Here is a 20680-nt window from a genome sequence, read left to right on the forward strand (position 1 = left end):
TGTGTGTGTGTGTGTGTGTGTGTACACTGTGTGTGTGTGCGTGCACTGTGTGTGTGCGTGCACTGTGGGTGTGTGTGTGTGCACTGTGTGTGTGCGTACACTGTGTGTGTGTGTGTGTGCACTGTGTGTGGTGCTTTTACTAATAGAAGTGATGGATTTTGATTCCCTGCTTAGCAGGGATTTAAAATCCATCACTTCCCTGCTGACAGGACAGAGCTCTGCATTGTTTACATAGGCAAAGCTCTATCCTGTCTCTCCTCACTGATCAGCAGGTGCAGGCAGACATTCATTGGCCGGGACCCGCTGATTAGCTTGTGCTACGTCCAATCACAGCACAGACAGATCACCGGAGGCGTGCAAGCGCCCCCTACCCGGCATTGCAGGATCATGTACTAGGTATGTGATCTGGCACAGAAAAGCCGCTCTGTGGCCGTACATCGAAGTGCTGTGGTCGGCAAGCTATTAAGGGAGTCCCAGCTTACACAGGGCTACAGCCTCTCCCCATGTCACAGTACTGGTAATTGATTGGCTTAGCACCATGACATCAAGCGAATCACATGATCCTCCATACTGGAAGTACTGGGGGGCGGGCGTTCCCCCCCCCCCCCCCCCTTTTTGCAATCCATATTCCTCCGTTGTGAACATGCTGAATGTTTTGCAAACATCGCTGTGATTGGTTCAGAGTACAGAGTCACCCGGATTGGCTCTTTCCATTTAGCCTGTGATCTGCCTTGTCTAAGGACAGCACGATGACAGGCATGGTCTGTGTACAATTTGTAAGCACATTCCTGTTTATAAACGGCGCTTCAGAGAAAAGCCGCTGGCTTTGCACTATATGGCGGTAGTAAGGTGGCCGGGGAGTGCAGGTTTGCTTTAAGCAGTGAACTGAAATAATTTTTTTATGAATGAGTTGTAGCGCGGAGATAACCGGCAACCATGGGAATCGCCCCGGGCGCAGTTGGCTTGGTTACATCTCTCTGTCTTTTATTTTTTTATTGCTGTCTATTTAGATGATCGGTTCTATAAATAAGCTTGGAGAGGGCGCATAGCCAGAGGTGGCGCGCTCGCCCGTCCTCTCCGCGTAGTCAGCATTCATCAGTCTCTCCCGCTGCCCCTGAGCATGGAACTTGTCAATTCTCTATTATAATCTCACTTGAGTTGCCCCCCCTGCACGGCTCAATGTATGAGCTCTGACTAGTACTGCCTGGATAACACCCGGCATGTCCCCCCCCTCCCCCACCTAGAGTCCCTCCGACCTGTCCGTCTTCATTTCCTTCCCTTTGATTGGCTGTGACTTTCACAATGTCTGTCTGTCTATGCAGAGCATTTCATCTGCTGTGTCGTCCGCTGAATATCGGGTTTTGCCTGTAGGAGAGGACAGAGTCTCTGCAGCACCGGCTGTGTTTCCTAAAGTGGACCTGTTAACCACTTGCCTACCGGGCACTTTCACCCCCTTCCTGCCCAGGCCAATTTTCAGCTTTCAGCGCTCTCACGCTTTGAATGACAATTGCGCGGTCATGCTACACTGTACCCATATGAAATTTTTATCATTTTTTCCACACAAATAGAGATTTATTTTGGTGGTATTTAATCATCTCTGGGTTTTTTTATTTCTTACAAAAAAAAGAAAAAAGACAAAATTTTGAAAAAATAAAAGTTTTTCTTATTTTCTGCGAGTAAATTTTGAAAATTAAATAAATGTTTCTCCTTCACTGATGTGCGCTGATGAGGCTGCACTGATAGGCTGCACTTATGGGCACTGATGAGGTGGCACTTATGGGCACTGATGAGGAGGTACTAATATGCTGCACTGAGGGGTGGCACTGCTGGGCACTGAGGGGTGGCACTGCTGGGCACTGAGGGGTGGCACTGATGAGCACTGAGGGGTGGCACTGCTGAGCACTGACAGGCGGCACTAATGAGCACTAATGGGGAGCACCATCAGTGCCCACACTCAGTGCCCATAGTGCTGCTAATCAGTGCCTAGATGAGCAGGCACTTAAAGGCACCGACTGGCAGCACTATGGGCACTGGTTGTGGGCACTGATGGGAGGCACTGATTGTGGGCACTGAGGGTGGGCACTTGTGGCATTTATTTACCTCTTTTGTAATCGGGGCACTGGTGATCGGTGCCCTGATTACATTTTTCTTTGTCCCCCTTACCGGTGATCGGCTCTCCTCCTTCCTCACACGCAGTCTCTGTGTGAGGAAGGAGCGCTGGCGATGAGAGATGATCTCATATGTTTACATATGAGATCATCTCTCATTGCACGGAATGATCACGTGGTAAATGGCTGCTGTGATTGGCTATTTACCATGATCTGTGATTGGCTGTGTCCAAGGGACACGGCCGACACAGATTTTCCCCGATGCGCGCTCGCGGGGAGCCTGTTACTGGGAGGCCGTTTAAAGACGGCCTCCCGGAAATTCGAGTCCGCGCTGCAGCCACACTTCGGCTATAGCGCGGATCGGAAGCGGTTAATATACTCATTGGGGTCAATGTCCGCATTATACCATAAAACCTATGCGGATTTTTAAGTGCCAATGTTTGTCGCCATTCCACGAGTGTGCGCAATTTTGAAGCGTGACATGTTGGGTATATATTTACTCGGCGTAACATTATCTTTCACATTTATAGAAAAAAATTGGGCTAATTTTAGGTTTGGAAGACTGCTGCGCAAATACGGTGTGATTAAAGATATTGCAACAATGTCCATCTTATTCTCTAGTTCTCTAGGGTCTCTGCTAAAAAAATTATATAATGTTTGGGGGGTTCTAAGTAATCTTCTAGCAAAAAAAAAAAAACAGATTTTAACTTGTAAACAACAAGTGTCAGAAAAAGGCCCGGTCCCCCCCCCCCCCCAAAAAAAAAAAAATAGCATTTTAAAAAAACCACTGCGCAAATGCCATGTGACATAACTTGCAACACACACCATTTTATTCTATAGGGTCTCTGCTAAAAAAAAATATTATATATAGATATATATGTGTGTGTATATGTATTTGTTTGGGGGTTCTATGTAATTTTCTAGCAAAAAAAAAGTAGATACAAGGAGCGAAGTGTCAGAATAGGCTTGGGAAGGAGGTGGGTAAAAAAAAAACAAAGTTCCTGGATCTCATGGTGTCCGGCTGCCAGGAGCATTGTGGATGTTTCATATCATTGGAGATTGCAGAGAATGCAGATAATGTCCTAAAATCAGGACCCCTCTCTATCATTTTTGGACCACCACCAGTGGACCAGAAGAGGACTGCACAGGATTGGCCAAAGAATCCCCTTTGTCCCTACTATACTTTTTAGAGCCAGAACGGTCAGTGGGAGGAGACTGAGTGCACACCAGAGAGCCAGGACCGTTTCTGAAGATTTTAACCAGTTCTGGACCGGAAGATTTGCCCCCTTAATGGGCACGCCATTTTTTGCGATTTGGCACTTTGATCACCTGTGCGATTTTGTGTTTACAACAGCAGACCGTTCTCTCTCAGCAGGTGCCTCCTGTCTCCCTATGTCTCCCCCGGCATGTTCTCCTATGTCTCCCCCGGCATGTTCTCCTATGTCTCCCCCCGGCATGTTCTCTTATGTCTCCCCCCGGCATGTTCTCTTATGTCTCCCCCCGGCATGTTCTCTTATGTCTCCCCCCGGCATGTTCTCTTATGTCTCCCCCCGGCATGTTCTCTTATGTCTCCCCCCGGCATGTTCTCTTATGTCTCCCCCCGGCATGTTCTCTTATGTCTCCCCCCGGCATGTTCTCTTATGTCTCCCCCCGGCATGTCCTCCTATGTCTCCCCCCGGCATGTCCTCCTATGTCTCCCCCCGGCATGTCCTCCTATGTCTCCCCCCGGCATGTCCTCCTATGTCTCCCCCCGGCATGTCCTCCTATGTCTCCCCCCGGCATGTCCTCCTATGTCTCCCCCCGGCATGTCCTCCTATGTCTCCCCCCGGCATGTCCTCCTATGTCTCCCCCCGGCATGTCCTCCTATGTCTCCCCCCGGCATGTCCTCCTATGTCTCCCCCCGGCATGTCCTCCTATGTCTCCCCCCGGCATGTCCTCCTATGTCTCCCCCCGGCATGTCCTCCTATGTCTCCCCCCGGCATGTCCTCCTATGTCTCCCCCCGGCATGTTCTCTTATGTCTCCCCCCGGCATGTTCTCTTATGTCTCCCCCCGGCATGTTCTCTTATGTCTCCCCCCGGCATGTTCTCTTATGTCTCCCCCCGGCATGTTCTCTTATGTCTCCCTCCGGCATGTTCTCTTATGTCTCCCCCCGGCATGTCCTCCTATGTCTCCCCCCCGGCATGTTCTCCTATGTCTCCCCAGCACACACAGGCTGTTATCAGCAGTTTTTGGCAGGGGCGTTTTCTGGCTGTAAAAAAAACCCCAGAACTAGCGGGTTTTAAGAGACGTTTTTCAGCTGTAAAAATGCTCTAACTCTGATAAAAGCTTAAAAACATGGTTATTCTGTGTTTATCAATGTTTTGGAGCCATATGATTTTGTGGGAATTTAGTTTTGCTAAAAAAAAAAGCTACAGCTGAAAAAAAGACTGAAAAACGCTGCTGAAAAACTCCTACAGCTTTCTACTGGGGTTTTGATAACATGAGTGCATGAGGCCTTAGAAGTACGCAATGTGGTCCTTTATACACACCCAGTGTACTGTAGGCCTTGTTGCATCTTATGATGATGTTCTGTCTGCTTTTTCCATCCCCCATAGGACGAGGATGCCAGCGACGATGAGCCTCTGATTAAAGTGCAGAAGAGGGCACGGCATGACAGTGGAGATGACGTAAAGGAGAGCAAGGCGCCACCTGGGAAAAGGAGGAAACCGCTAGATGGTGAGTGCAAGCAGCTTCCGTCATAAGGACAGATAGTACGGTATGAGAGAAGAGCCACTTTTTTTTTTTTTTTTAAAGCTGTCCATTAGCTAAGATGGTGTCATCAGTCTACTGCACCCCAGCTCAAGATTCACCAAAAGGTCTTTGAGAAAGTAAAGGCTATGCTGCAACCAGAGAATGCTGGCAACTCACTCTCATTCACGACGGACTGCTGGTCAGGATAAACAGAATCACTAATAAGTCTTACATGCCACTTCATTGACAGCGGATGGACAAAAAGGCAATTGGTGTTGAATACAAAAGTGATGCAAAGGTCCCACACTGAGGAGTACATTAGAGAAATGTTTGGTGAATGGGGAATCACCAAAGGAAAGACCGAGTGATGCTTGTTCTTCGAGACAGCGGAGCGAACATTGTGAAAGGAATGAGACTTGCTGAAGTGCCAGACCTCAGTTGCATGGCACACACCCTCCAACTTGTGGTAAATGATGGTCTGTCAAGCCAGAGAGCTTTGATTGATATACAGTGGTAATCAAAAGTTTGGGCACCCCAGGTAAAAATGTGTATTAATGTGCATAAAGAAGCCAAGGAAAGATGGAAAAATCTCCAAAAGGCATCAAATTACAGATTAGACATTCTTATAATATGTCAACAAAAGTTTGATTTTTTTTTTTCCATCATTGACACTTTTAAAATTACAGCAAACAAAAAAATGGTGTCTGCAAAAGTTTGAGCACCCTGCAGAATTTATAGCATGCACTGCCCCCTTTGCAAGGCTGAGACCTGCCAGTGTCATAGATTGTTCTCAATCATCGTCTGGGAAGACCAGGTGATGTCAATCTCAAAGGTTTTAAATGCCCAGACTCATCTGACCTTGCCCCAACAATCACCACCATGGGATCTTCTAAGCAGTTGTCTAGAAAACTGAAAATAGTTGACGCTCACAAAGCTGGAGAAGGCTATAAGAAGATAGCAAAGCGTTTTCAGATGTCAATATCCTCTGTTCGGAATGTAATTAAGAAATGGCAGTCATCAGGAACAGTGGAAGTTAAAGCAAGATCTGGAAGACCAAGAAAAATATCAGACAGAACAGCTTGCAGGATTGTGAGAAAAACAATTGAAAACCCATGTTTGACTGCATGATCCCTCCAGAAAGATCTGGCAGACACTGGAGTTGTGGTACACTATTCCACTATAAAGAGATACTTGTACAAATACGGTCTTCATGGAAGAGTCATCAGAAGAAAACCTCTTCTATGTCCTCACCACAAAAATCAGCGTTTGAACTTTGCAAATGAACATATAGACAAGCCTGATGCATTTTGGAAACAAGTTCTGTGGACCGATGAGGTTAAAATTTTACTTTTTGGCCGGAATGAGCAAAGGTACGTTTGGAGAAGGGGCACAGAATTTAATGAAAAGAACCTCTGTCCAACTGTTAAGCATGGGGGGTGGATCAATCATGCTTTGGGGTTGTATTGCAGCCAGTGGCACAGGGAACATCTCACGAGTAGAAGGAAAAATGGATTCAATAAAATTTCAGCTAGGAAGGAAACACAGGCGCCACTCTTAGAGTGCAGTAACTTGAGATTAGATAAAATCAATGGAAAAGGGGTACTCACAAAGGTGATAAATACAAAGGCTCATAACAACACTCCGGTAGGATCAGGATGGCTGGAGCGGTAACGGTCGACAGGCTGTAAGCGGTGGCTGGCCGCTCTTCCTGGTCCCGGGGACACTCAGATGCCGACCCGTCGTCCCTTCCAATAGCGTGGTAACGGCATGGCGCCGGCGACGTGTTCTTGGAGCATGCGCTCCTTCCTCAGGCTGATTTAATAAAATTTCAGCAAATTTTGGATGGTAACTTGATGCCATCTGTGAAAAAGCTGAAGTTAAAGAGAGGATGGCATCTACAAATGGATAATGATCCTAAACACACCTCGAAATCCGGGGGGGATTACATCAAGAGGTGTAACCTGAAGGTTTTGCCATTGCCTTCACAATCTCCTGACCTCAACATAATTGAAAAGCGATGGATAGACCTTAAAAGAGCAGTGCGTGACAGACAGCCCAGAAATCTCAAAGAACTGGAAGATTTTTGTAAGGAAGAATGAGCAAAGATACCTCAAACAAGAATTGAAAGACTCTTGGCTGGCTACAAAAGCTGTGATATTTGTCAAAGGGGGCAGATATTAACTCTGCAGGGTGCCCAAACTTTTGCAGACGTCATTTTTTGTTTTCGGTTATTTTGAAAGTGTAAATAATGGAAATAAAATATAACTTTTGTTGAAATCTTATAAGAATGTCTAATCTGTAATTTTATGCCTTTTGGAGATTTTTCCATCTTTCCTTGGCTTTATGCACATTAATACAAATTTTACCTGGGGTGCCCAAACTTTCGATCCCCACTGTAATTGGCATGCTGAAGAGGTGCGCAGGCCATTTCCATCATTCAATCCTTGCCAAGCAGTGACTGAGGTTCATTCAGGAAGACCTTGGCCTACCCAAAAACAACTTGATTAATGCTGTTCCAACATGATGGAACTCAACACTTCACATGCTGCAAAGAATGCTGGAGCTCTTACCATATATTCAGGTGATTATGGAGGATATTGTCCTGCTGATCAGTGGAACATTGTAGCCAATGTCATTGAGACCCTCCTCCCCATTGAGTGACACTAGAGGTGAGTCATTACGACGACTCTGTGTACTCTGTCATCCCATGTGTGAGAGTGCTGAAGATGCTTCTTCAAGAGAATGAAGGACCCAACACACGTGGCATTAAAACATGTAGGCAGGCCATGAGGGACAGCCTCCCCAAACGTTTTGAGAAGCATGAAAAGAATAGAAATGTTGTGCTGGCAAGTCTTTTGGATCCTCGATACAAGAATCATGCTTTTTCTCTTCTGATGCTGTATTGGCCAAGGCAAAACAATGGCTGACAGGAGGTTCCTGCCGAAATGTCAAGTCAGGAAGTGCAGGTTTCTAATCTGGAAGAGCAGGATGCTGCAAAAATAGACAAATGTCCAAAAAGATAACGGACAGAAGAGAATCTTCATCGTGGTCAAATATGTCGCTTTTCCACTGCATGGAACCGAACGGTTTGGCTCGCTTTTGTGCTTTTCCACTGCTGGTACCGCATGGTACGGTGTAGGAACGGTTCGGTACGGTACGGTACAGCGGCGCTTTTCCACTGCATGGAACCGAACGGTACGGATCTCAAAAACAGTACCTACTCAATTGTGGTTCCATACCCGGTACCATATCCCACAATCCTTTTGCATGCAGTCACTACTAGCCACTGATTGGTCAGAGAATCGTTGTTATCCCACCCACTTAACTTTAGTACTACTTTAGTGGAAAAGCAAACCATACCGTACCGTTCCAACACCGTACCATGCGGTACCAGCAGTGGAAAAGCAAGCAGGGCCGAGTAGAGCTGAGCCGGTACTTGCAACGGAATAGTGCCAATAGATGCCATGTTCAGTGTTGTGTTGGGGTCTCATGTGGAGGATTCTTCTAAATCTGCAATAATCAGCCTGAATGATGGACTTCTATTTGAAGGAACCAGTAGTTGACAGAAGAAGTGGTGATCCTCTTCAGTGGTGGAAAGAAAATGAGCCAAGCTACAAAAGACTTGCCTCTCATGATAGAACATAACTTTCTGCTCCTCCTTCCTCTGTACCAAGTGAGCGTGTTTTTAGTGTAGCAGCAATATAAGAAAAAAACAGAAGCCATTTTAACAGATGAACATGCTAAAATGTTATGCTTTCTGCACTAGAATATTGTTCTACTTAACTGGGAGTATTGAAGTAAGTGCACTGTCCACTGTCTAGCTTTTGCACTGCAGTAGTGATTTAAATTTAATCATTGCAGTGAGTGCACTGCAGCAGTTTGTCATTTTTCTATGTTTTTGGAAGCCTTTATTTATTTTATTTTTTTCCAAGCACTTTTTTTTTCACAGTTGTCTACTTCTAGACCTCATTCGTTCCGTCACACCATGGTATAGACCAGGCATGTCCAACCTGCGGCCCGAAACCTCAGGCAATGCGGCCCACTGCCCCCTGACAATTTTTTTTTTTGCTGGGGAGGAAGGAAGTCAGGTCGGGGGCACGGCCACAGCAGCTGCCAACGGTAGGCAGAGGCTGCCTCAGAGGGGAGGGGAGCAAGTTCAGTGTTTCTGACGCCTATCACCATGACCACTTTAAATCACTGAAGTGGTCATGGTGGTTAGATTGTTCCTTTATTATCGCTCAGAAGAAGTAAACCTCTGTATACTGATTCCATTTCATTTGAAAGTTTCTAGTTGTGTTAAATTAGTGCGGGGGGCGTGGCGGCGCGGGAAGGGACCAGCAGCATTTTATTACTTATATACCTTAACTATAGTATATATTTTATATGCGGCCCGAGAAAATTTCTCTACACTCAATGTGGCCCAGAGAAGCCAAAAGGTTGGACACCCATGGTCTAGACAGAGACGTCAGTTTTGCTGCACACGTTCTGCAAGTGCACAAAAAAAACAATGGTTTTCTTCTATACACTTCTCTATGTGCCCTGTTCACACCACAACGTGCAGATTTTTTCCTGTGTGGGAATGTGCAATGTGTCTTTGTCCTCATCCCCTTCTCCTCTATGCACTTTTCTGCACAGGAAAATTAAATGACCCCAACATCGGTTTGAATTTAGGGCACATAACTTGCGTGCATTGGAAAACTGATGTCATGTCAACGTGCATGAAAACTGACTGAATCACGCATGAAAACTGATGTCTCTGCAAGTGAAATCTGTGCGGTTTCCCCATCAGTTTTCATGCAGGTAAGGTGTGAAGAACGAGCCCTTAATGTTAACAATTTTAATAAACAATAACCTGTTCAGTACCAGATTTGTGTTGAAAATTGTGTTGATTTTAAATGTACAGAATATCGGCTATCGTTTTTTGAAGGGTGACCAGAAAATCAGTATCGGCCCTGAAAAAACTATATCGGTCAATCCCAGAGGCGTAACTAGAACCTTCAGGTCCCCCGGTGCAAGAAACCATGCTGGGCCCACCCAGACCCCTGGCCTGGGACTCTTCCCACTGATCCTGGGGCCCTTTAATCTCGTTGCGGGGCAGGAGAGGGAAGGGAGCACAGTGGGGGGGGGGGGGGGAACCAGGGGAGCACAGTGGGGGGGGGGGGGGACCAGGGGAGCACACAGGGGCCCAGAGACAGCAGAACACGAGTGAACTGGCTAGGAGGAGTGGCGGGGGCAGCATACAGAGGAACCAGAGGAACCAATCTCCTGCATTTTCCTCCTGTAGCTACAGGAAGAAAAGGGAGGACAGTAATTTCTCTACATGCTGCCCCTGTACAGGGGAGCCACACAGGCCCCCTGGAGCATGGGGCCCGGTTGCAACTGCAACCCCTGTAGTTACGCCCCTGGTCAATCCCTAAATATAATCATTCATATCTTTATCAGGTTACAATTTCCAACAGGTCTTTGCTCAGATCAGGTTATGGTTTTTTCCCTCCAGTATGATGATTTGGCATATACTGTCCCAGAGGTTTCCTGGCTTAGGAGATACTAAGCAACACCTCCACCCTCGTCAACTCTTTTAGTGTTGAGACACTAGACTGAATGAACCTCCTGTGAATGATTGATTTTTTTTTTTTTTGCTCCTTTTCAGGCATGGAGTCGGAAGAGGACTCCGGAATTGAGCAGAGAGACGCCAAGAGAATGTCCAGCAGTTCCCCAGAAGCTCCAACTTCCAAAAAGGGGAAAGCAACCCCACAGAAACTGGAACAAGGCGTAGAGAGTGACAGTGATAAAGAGGTCCTGTCTGAGGAAGACAGAGGCAGCAAGAGAAAGGTAAAACGGGGAACGGGACCACGAAAGCCATCAGCAAGAAAGAGCCCTGCAAAAGATGAGAATTCAGATTTGAGCAGCGATGACGAGGATGCTGCACCCAAAAAAAAGCTGAATGAGGAATCTGATAGTGACGATGAAGAACCCGCTAAAAACAAAAAGACTTTGGACTCTGACAGCGATCGAGCAAAAAATAAAAGTGCGCAGAGTGAAGATTCCAACAGCGAGGATGAAATGACACTTTCCAACCTGAAAACCTTGGAGGCAAAAAGGAAGGCGAAGTCCACAGACAGCGAGGAGAAGCCGAAGAATAAGGTAAATGCCAAACAGAAGCCTAAACAAACTGCTGCCAAGCCAGGGAAGAGACCACAGAAAAAAAAGATGGACAGCGAAAGCGAGGCAAGCAGTGAAAGTGAGGATGAAGAGGACCGTGTCATCAAGAAGGGTAAGAAAGACAGTGATGAAGAGTATCTTGGCACTAAGAAAAAGAAGGCACCGAAAAGAGAGAGTGACAGTGAGGAGGAGAGCCCAACCAAAAGAAGAATAAAGACAACCATGCTAAGAAAGGTGAGCGCACTGAAAGCAAGTAACAAGGCGGAGAGTGCAGCCAAGAGAAAGCCAAAGGAGGAGAGCGACAGCGAGGAGGAGGAGTACACGCTTAAGAGGAAAGTAAAGATCACCTCAAAAAAAAAAAGCGATAGCGAGGAGGAGTATGCACCCAAGAGGAGAGTAAAGAATACCGCTTCCAAGAAACGTAGTAACATTAAGGAGGCAGACAGTCCAGCTAAGGGAGCACCAAGGAAGACCACATCAAAGCAACATAGTGACAGCGAGGAGGAAGAGAGTCCAGCCAAGAGGACAGCAAAGACCACTTCAAAGCAACATAGTGACAGTGAGGAGGAAGAGAGTCCAGCCAAGAAGACTGCAAAGAAGACCACGTCGAATCAACCTAGTGACAGCGAGGAGGAAGAGAGTCCGGGCAAGAGGACAGCAAAGAGTGACAGCGAAGAGGAAGAGAGTCCAGCCAAGAGGACAGCAAAGAAGGCCACTCCAAAGCAACATAATGACAGTGAGGAAGAAGATAGTTCAGCCAAAGAACAGTCCCTTAAAGACAGTGACAGTGAAGAGGAGGAAGAGAGTGCGGTCAAGCCTGCATTATCAAAGAAGACCAGTGACAGCGAGGAGGAAAATAAGAGCCCAGCAGAGGATTCTAAAGAGAGTGATAGTGATGAAGATGAGGATGACAAGAGTTCTGTGAAAAAAGGATCAAATGAAGACACTGACAGTGAGGGAAAAGGGCGTTCTGCAGGGAAAAAGAAGAGCAAGAGCAGCAGCGAGGAGGGTCCCAGAAAAAAGGAACAATTGGCTAAGCAAAGCAGCAAACAGACTGGGACCAAAAAAACAGCCAATGACCACAAAGAGAAACGCGGCAAAGGTGGAAAGGATAAGAAGGCGTCGAAGGGCACCGACTCCCATGATAGCGATGAGAAGATGAGTAAGGATAAGGAAAAGAAAGACAAAGATGGAGACAGCGATTTGTCTGACATGTCCGAAGATGGCAATAAAGACAAAGATGCTAAGAAGCAGAGCAAGGTGAGCTGTGCCATGCACTAATCTTACGCATCCCTTTTAAAATAAATGTGCAAGCTGGCTGTATTCAATTCTGCCTTGTATCTCTCGGAGACTCCAGTAGTGAGTTCCCAGCTGTGGTTTGGGTCTTTGTCCCACCCACAAAGCTCCAATGGTAAGTTCCCAACTGTTCTTGTCTTCATCTGTCCCACAAGAACCCAAAAGTAAGTTCTCCTCTGTAGTTGGTGTCTCTGCCCCCCCCCCCCCCTCCTTTCCCCAACAAGACTTTGATGGAGAGTTCCAAAATCTGGTTTGTATCCCTGTCCCTCCTACAATGTGCCAAAGGCCAGTTCCTGGCTGTAGAATGTGCCTCTGCCCCTCCCTCACAGCTCCAATAGAGGATTTCCAATTTTAGTTGAGTCTCTGCACCTTCCGCAAGACACCAGTGAAGAGTTCCCAGATGTACAGATGTAGTTTTGTGTCTGAACCTTCCTACAAGGCTCCGATAAGAGTTCTCAGCTCTCATTTGTTTCTCTGCCCTGCCCACAAGACTCCAATGACGAGTTCCCTGCTGTAATTTGTCTCTGCCCCTCCCACAAGACTCCCAATGACGAGTTCCCATCTGATTGTGTCTCTGCCCCTCCCACAAGACTCCCAATGACGAGTTCCCATCGGATTGTCTCTCTCCCCCTCCCACAAGACTCCAATGACGAGTTCCCATCTGATTGTGTCTCTGCCCCTCCCACAAGACTCCAATGACGAGTTCCCATCTGATTGTGTCTCTGCCCCTCCCACAAGACTCCAATGACGAGTTCCCTGCTGTAATTTGTCTCTGCCCCTCCCACAAGACTCCAATGACGAGTTCCCTGCTGTAATTTGTCTCTGTCCCTCCCACAAGACTCCAATGACGAGTCCCCTGCTGTAATTTGTCTCTGCCCCTCCCACAAGACTCCAATGACGAGTTCCCTGCTGTAATTTGTCTCTGCCCCTCCCACAAGACTCCAATGACGAGTTCCCTGCTGTAATTTGTCTCTGTCCCTCCCACAAGACTCCAATGACGAGTCCCCTGCTGTAATTTGTCTCTGCCCCTCCCACAAGACTCCAATGACGAGTTCCCTGCTGTAATTTGTCTCTGCCCCTCCCACAAGACTCCAATGACGAGTTCCCTGCTGTAATTTTTGTCTCTGCTCCTCCCACAAGACTCCAGTGGAGAGTTAGGCCAGCTATACACGGAGAAATTTCCTCGCTTTCCCCCCATCAACAGTGTTGATGCTGGAATCCCTCCTGTTGGGCCATTGTCTTCTCCTGGGGGTAGGGCCGGGGAAGCCATCCCCGCTGCGAGAAGACATCGCTGCAGCCACTAGCGATAATCACAAGAGAATCCGGCAGGCTGGTTGTACCCAAGTTGATCGATTGATCAACTTGATTCATTCAGCCTGCCCATTAACGGTTTTAATTCGCGGTTGGTTCCTGCTGAACTAGCCAAGATTCGAACCGTGTGTGGACGACCTTTCTCTTTGTGACTCTGCCCCTCCCACAAAAGCTCCTTTTAGTAAGTTTCCAGCTGTAGTTTGTGTCTCTGCTCCTCCCACAAGACTTAATTTGTGATTTTCTTGGCTATAGTATGTGTCTCTGCCCCTCCCACAAAGCTGAAATGTGTTGCTGTTAGATTCTCCAGTTATTCATTTGTCTCTTATAGTGGAGATTCCATAGTGGGAGGGAGAGGCCACGATTCAGCTCTATAATGTTCAAGGCCATTGGACATAACTGAGTTTTTGAGAGGATCCCTCTCCAATGGAGCCCCCAAGAGATACAAGAAACCAGCACGTAATGCACATAACCAGAATACTAGTACAAGCTTCTACTCTGTAATCCCCTTCTTTCCTGCCGTCCTCAGAGCACCTCCAAGGAAGACCACCCGTCGGTCTCCCGGCTGAAGAGATACATCCTGACTTGTGGAGCTCGGAGGAACTACAAGAAGCTGTTTCAGAACTGCCGCTCAGTGAAATCCATGGTGGAGGTGCTGAAGAAGGAGCTGGAGGACCTGGGGGTGAAAGGTGAACCGTTGTGTGTCACTTATCAGGCCTGTTATTAAATGACCAGAAAGTAAAGGAAACCTGTACAGAGAAATGCCTGGGGCTTTTTGGGGGACGTGGGATTTCCTCCCATGATGCAATCAATGTTCAGGCCTAGTGGCCAATCATCGGGCCCCAACATGGTGTCATGAGGAGGGGGATACCTCAACCTTGTGTAAGCTGCAATGTGGATCTTACACATTAGTTTGAGAGGGTTGGGCTTTAATCACTTCTGGACCAGGCCCATTTCTGACACTTGTTGTTTACAAGGTAAAATTTGTATTTTTAGCTAGAACAATACTTGAAACCCCCAAACATTATATATATATATATATATATATATATATATATATAATATAGTGTGTGTGTGTGTGTGTGTGTGTATATATATATATATATATATATATATATATATATATATATATATATATATATATATATATATATATATATATATATATATATATACAAATATGTGTGTGTGGGGGGGGGGCATAACCTACAGCTGCATTCAGATCCGAGAGAAAGGGACCTCACTGGTAGATCCTATTCTAATGTTGCATTCTCTCCATTTAAAACCCCAAACCATTCTCGGGAATGGGTGTCATGAAAAGTTGATGGCCCTCTGACACCGAGTGACGGCTCTTTGCTTTAAAACAGGAAATCCGAGTCTGGAAAAGTGCCGCGTTGTACGATTGAAGAGGGAGGAAGCTGCTGAGCTGGCCGAACTGGACACCAGTAACATCATCACTGTGGCTGGTGAGATTCTAAATCCTTCTACCTTATTTTATCGTTCGTGTGTAGAGTACTAATCCGGATCAGCCAATCAAATCTTACTCTGCTATAGGCAGGTCAGTGAGAAAAGAATTCTGATTGGTTGCTGCGTATTTCTGCACTTTGCACAATGCTCCTTGTTCTTCAGACTGGCGCCCTCCTGTCGAGGGGCCCCCCTAGACTGGCGCCCTCCTGTCGAGGGGCCCCCCCCCAGACTGGCGCCCTCCTGTCGAGGCGCCCCCCCCAGACTGGCGCCCTCCTGTCGAGGCGCCCCCCCCAGACTGGCGCCCTCCTGTCGAGGCGCCCCCCCCCAGACTGGCGCCCTCCTGTCGAGGCGCCCCCCCAGACTGGCGCACTCCTGTCGAGGGGGGCCCCCCCCAGACTGGCGCACTCCTGTCGAGGGGGGCCCCCCCCAGACTGGCGCACTCCTGTCGAGGCGCCCCCCCAGACTGGCGCACTCCTGTCGAGGGGGGGCCCCCCCCAGACTGGCGCACTCCTGTCGAGGGGGGGCCCCCCCCCCAGACTGGCGCCCTCCTGTCGAGGTGCGCCCCCTCCCCCCCAGACTGGCGCCCTACTGTCGAGGTGCTCCCCCAGACTGGCGTCCTCCCAATAGCCAACCCGCTGCTTAAATTAGAAAAGAAAGAACGGGCGAAGCGCCTCTAAGTGCAGTATTTTTTTAAAGTCTAGGCACATAAAAACATGGCAACTCACAAGAATGAAAGATGTGATCAGCTCGATGCGTAGTCTTACGGTGAGGTGTCCATAGCTCCACTGCCGAGAGGGAGGAAGAGAAGGAACAATGGATCTACCGGAAAGGATTGTTCCTTCTCTTCCTCCCTCTCGGCAGTGGAGCTATGGACACCTCACCGTCAGACTACGCATCGAGCTGATCACATCTTTCATTCTTGTGAGTTGCCATGTTTTTATGTGCCTAGACTTTAATAAAATACTGCACTTCGAGGCGCTTCGCCCGTTCTTTCTTTTCTATTGTTCACAGACTGACTTTCTGTGTGGTGGAGCCGGTTCTCTGTGCAGATTCACTTCACCCCCCATCTCTACGGTTCATCTAACTTATGGACTTACTACTATTCCTGCCATTGTTATATAGGTAACCCCTGTGTTTTCCTAGTATTTTATTGTATTATTGAGAATCTGACACATCCTCACACTGACCGCATTACACTGGAACAGAGCGCCAGCTAATCTCTCTTCTTTGCTGCTTGAATTAGGGATGAGGGCTCTTAGGAGGAGTACTGAGTGGGGGCGCTGTGATGTTTTCAGGAAGCTTTGTACAGCACCCTGCTGACTCCTCCCACCATCCATGATCTGCCTGCATTGCAGAGAGACCCAATGATGTCACTGGGTATAAAACTAGGTTTATAGTTAAATCAAAAAGGTTTTAATTGAAAATAACATGATGTTGCTTGGGGGGGTCAGGGAAGGTAACCTATAAACTTCAACTTTAAAAGCCAGCTCTCCTATCTATCCTTTAATAGGACAAAATGATGACTCACAGAAAACGCGATCACTCCACTTTAATTATTATTTATTTATGAAGAGTCGGAGCCGACCTTTTGTCTCTGCTCATGGCTGAGCGCGTTATCAAAGCTGTAATCGGAGTGAGTTGGTTGCAGGAATACAAAGAGGGATTGTTCTTGGTATAAATCATATATGAAAGGACGTTGTGAGCTCAGGACTCCAGCCAGGACCTTTCCTTAGAGCAGGGAAGGATCTGATTGACTTCTGTGTCCCCCTACATGTGGACTCACTGTCCGGGTGTCACATTACTAGTAAACATGGAGTCTGCCGTTGCTGATTTAGAAATTCTGCAAATGCTGGTTGCCTGGCTGTCATAGCTGTCGTCTCGCTTCAATACTTCAATGACTCGCAAACCTGAAACAAGTATACAGGGGCAGAAAACTGAAGGGATGAACCGAACAGCCAGGCAACTAGCATCTTCCAACAGGAGGTCAGCAACGGCATCTTCTCAGATTTCCTCTTAGGAAATGTCTTTTTTATAAGGAGTGTCTAAACTGGAACAAGCATGTAGCCAGAAAAGTGCGAGGGCCCCCGATTATCGTGTAAGTGGCTCACCAAGCAACATTGACTGCCTGGGTCATGACCCTCCAAAAAACAAGTCAGCAGCGACCATATTTTCCTCTTTATGGGTTCCTTTGTCTAAAAGTGCTTTTTTTTATTTAAAAAATGTGTTACTTGCCCGGACCTAAATGATCCCACTCTCCCCCTCCACAGTTATATACCTAGCGTAGCCCCAGTTGTTTACATCCAGTAGTGAACAGCTCCCTCTGCTGGCCACACTCACACATGGGACTTTTCTACCTTCATCTCCCAGCCAGAAGATGGCCTCATCAAAGTGCATGGGGAATTTGGGTCGGTAGCGTAGAGCTGGGTAGGGGAATTGGGGTTGGTAGCATAGAGCTGGGTAGGGGAATTGGGGTCAGTAGCGTAGAGCTGGGTAGGGGAATTGGGGTCGGTAGCGTAGAGCTGGGTAGGGGAATTGGGGTTGGTAGCATAGAGCTGGGTAGGGGAATTGGGGTTGGTAGCATAGAGCTGGGTAGGGGTATTGGGGTCAGTAGCGTAGAGCTGGGTAGGGGAATTGGGGTCGGTAGCATAGAGCTGGGTAGGGGAATTGGGGTCGGTAGCGTAGAGCTGGGTAGGGGAATTGGGGTCGGTAGTGTAGAGCTGGGTAGGGGAATTGGGGTCAGTAGCGTAGAGCTGGGTAGGGGAATTGGGGTCAGTAGCGTAGAGCTGGGTAGGGGAATTGGGGTCGGTAGCGTAGAGCTGGGTAGGGGTATTGGGGTCGGTAGTGTAGAGCTGGGTAGGGGAATTGGGGTCGGTAGTGTAGAGCTGGGTAGGGGAATTGGGGTCGGTAGCGTAGAGCTGGGTAGGGGAATTGGGGTCAATAGCGTAGAGCTGGGTAGGGGTATTGGGGTCGGTAGTGTAGAGCTGGGTAGGGGAATTGGGGTCGGTAGCGTAGAGCTGGGTATTGGAAATTGGAGTCAGTAGCGTAGAGCTGGGTATTGGGAATTGGGGTCAGTAGTGTAGAGCTGGGTAAGGGATGGGGTCAGTAGTGTAGAGCTGGGTAAGGGATGGGGACAGTAGTGTAGAGCTGGGTACGGGATGGGGTCAGCAGCGTAGAGCTGAGTAGGGGGATGGGGACAGTAGTGTAGAGCTGGGTACGGGATGGGGTCAGTAGCGTAGAGCTGGGTAGGGGAATTGGGGTCGGTAGCGTAGAGCTGGGTAGGGGAATTGGGGTCGGTAGCGTAGAGCTGGGTAGGGGTATTGGGGTCGGTAGCGTAGAGCTGGGTAGGGGAATTGGGGTCGGTAGCGTAGAGCTGGGTAGGGGAATTGGGGTCGGTAGCGTAGAGCTGGGTAGGGGAATTGGGGTCGGTAGCGTAGAGCTGGGTAGGGGAATTGGGGTCGGTAGTGTAGAGCTGGGTAAGGGGGGCGGGGTCAGTAGCGTAGAGCTGGGTAGGGGAGTTGGGGTCAGTTGGAATGGGAAGGCCAGCAGATGTGGTTGGAATAAGAGCACAGGGGCCATATGCAGGCACAATGGTGGGAGTGGAGGAAACTCGGATTATAGAATTTCTTGGCATTGTGTGAACAAATGAACTTTATTTTGCGTAAGATGTAACAAATAATCTGTCCTTCCCCAGGACGCCCTCGCCGCCGAAACACCTGGAACCCCTATAAGGCGTCCTCCTCTCTTGACACCTCTCCTCCCCTCTACCGCAAGGAGCTGTCCTCTGACTCCGAGGGGGAGGAAGGACCCCCCCGCAAGAAGAAGCCCATGGATTGGTCGGGCTTGAAGGGTATCATCAGTGATGATGGAGACAGCGAATGATAAATCTATGCTTACCCGGGGGAAATCTGAGGACATGCGACTATCCTTTTGCAAACAAATCTGTATTCCTTCTAGCGCCCCCTAGTGATGGATCAGCAGCACTGCAAGCTCAAAAGTAAGGTGACGGTGATTTAGGAATTGTGCCAAAATCATACATTTTGAATCTGTTACCTGCACAAACCACTGTTTTTTATTTTCCTGGGGGTTGAACAGAGCTGAGCCTGTGAATTGGCCTAGAACAAGTACCATGTCTTAGGCACACATTCCCTCCTGTCTCCTCCATGTGATGAGTACCTGGCACAGATATAGACTTATGTTTCCCGTGCCGCTTCAATGAACTGTTGTGCCAAATGAAGGATCTTGAACAAGTAAAGGGAATCTTCGCTGTGGAGAGCAAAAGCCGTCTTTCCTTTGGACTCTCTGATGAAGAAATAGGTTTCTTTTATAGGGTTGATGTAGGCACCATGTTGGATTTTTGTTGCGGTTTTCTTCATTCACTATAATCGGAATGGGTGGACGCTCTCTGTAAATAGCCACTTCTCCAATGTTGCAGTTGTGGAGGTTTCTCCACAAAATATAAATGTTAAAATGATCGTGGGTTGTAAGTTTTCATTAAAGGATAAGTGCACTTTTAGAGGACATTTATCCTTCTTTTCACCTAACCCTCATATTTACTATGATCTGACAGCTGCGGCATCAAGCGCTTGTTTACATCCAATGTTGTAAGTCTTCACTGTCCCATCTGTGGCTGCACATTGCAGCAGCATAGGCTTCTATGGGGCTGAGTTCCAAAGCCAGAGACTATTGGAAACTGTGGTAGTCTATGGGGCTGTAATGCGCAGGCGCTGCAAGGACACTAAAGACTGTAAACAAACCGTGGGACTGCAACTGTCAGATCGAGGTAAGTATGCATCTGTGGAGGGGGATGGTGGGTTGAGTTAAGTCAGGCTTTTACCCCTTTACACCAGCTACATACATATGTGGCCAATGGGCCTTAACGCCAAGTGGCCGCATGTATGCTGCCCTGGTGGCCAATGGGCCTTAATGCCATGTGGCCGCATGTATGCTGCCCTGTGTAAACCAATTACCGTGCTGGGAGGCAGTCGGTAGGAAGGGGTTAAAGTGCCCTTGTCATTAGGGCTGCAATCACACCTGAGCATTCTGTAGCTCAAAGCCTCCTAACAAGCAAAAATCCCATTCCTTTCAATGGCCCCCTGTTGATGCTTAAATGTGAACAGAGACCATTGAATTGAATGGGATTTTGCTTGTTGAGAGGCTAATGGGCCATACACACGATACAATTGTCTTTCTATTTTTTCCTTTAGATTTACCAAAACCATATAATAGGTCAAATCTAAACACTTTCAACTTGTATGCATTCAGGCAGGCCCCTGCACTACATATTTGAAGGTAAATCTAAAGGAAATCTAACAACAAAAGCTTTAAGTTGGATACACACTATACAACTTTTGTTGTTTGATTTCCTTTAGATTTACCTTCAACTATGTAGTGTAAGGGCCTGCCTGATTGCATAGGAATTGTAAGTGTTTAGGTTCTGACCTCATATTATATGGTTTTGGTAAATCTAAAGGAAAAAATCTTCAGAACATTGTATAGTGTGTATCCGCTTTTAGAGCTACAATACGCTCAGGCGTGATGGCAGCTTTAAAGTAAAAATATAGGCAATTGTTTTTTCTTTTTGGCTAGAGCAGGGGAGGGTTATAACCCC

The 20680-nt window shown here is 47.6% G+C and overlaps 1 protein-coding gene across 1 annotated transcript in view; it reads left to right on the forward strand.

Annotated features, from left to right (window-relative positions):
* Nucleotides 1-19596, forward strand: part of HIRIP3 (HIRA interacting protein 3) — a 24138-nt gene extending 4542 nt beyond the window's left edge. Inside the window, exons 3-7 of the mRNA XM_082260130.1 lie at nt 4704-4824; nt 10490-12261; nt 14135-14294; nt 14973-15071; nt 18764-19596. Of these exons, the coding sequence (XP_082116256.1) occupies nt 4704-4824; nt 10490-12261; nt 14135-14294; nt 14973-15071; nt 18764-18951 (2340 nt within the window). The 3' untranslated portion in view covers nt 18952-19596. The remainder of the gene's footprint in view (nt 1-4703; nt 4825-10489; nt 12262-14134; nt 14295-14972; nt 15072-18763) is intronic.
* The last annotated feature ends 1084 nt before the right edge of the window (nt 19597-20680 follow it).

The sequence above is a fragment of the Pelophylax lessonae genome (assembly GCF_965119305.1).
Source record: "Pelophylax lessonae genome assembly, chromosome: 6".
Taxonomy (NCBI): Eukaryota; Metazoa; Chordata; class Amphibia; order Anura; family Ranidae; genus Pelophylax; species Pelophylax lessonae.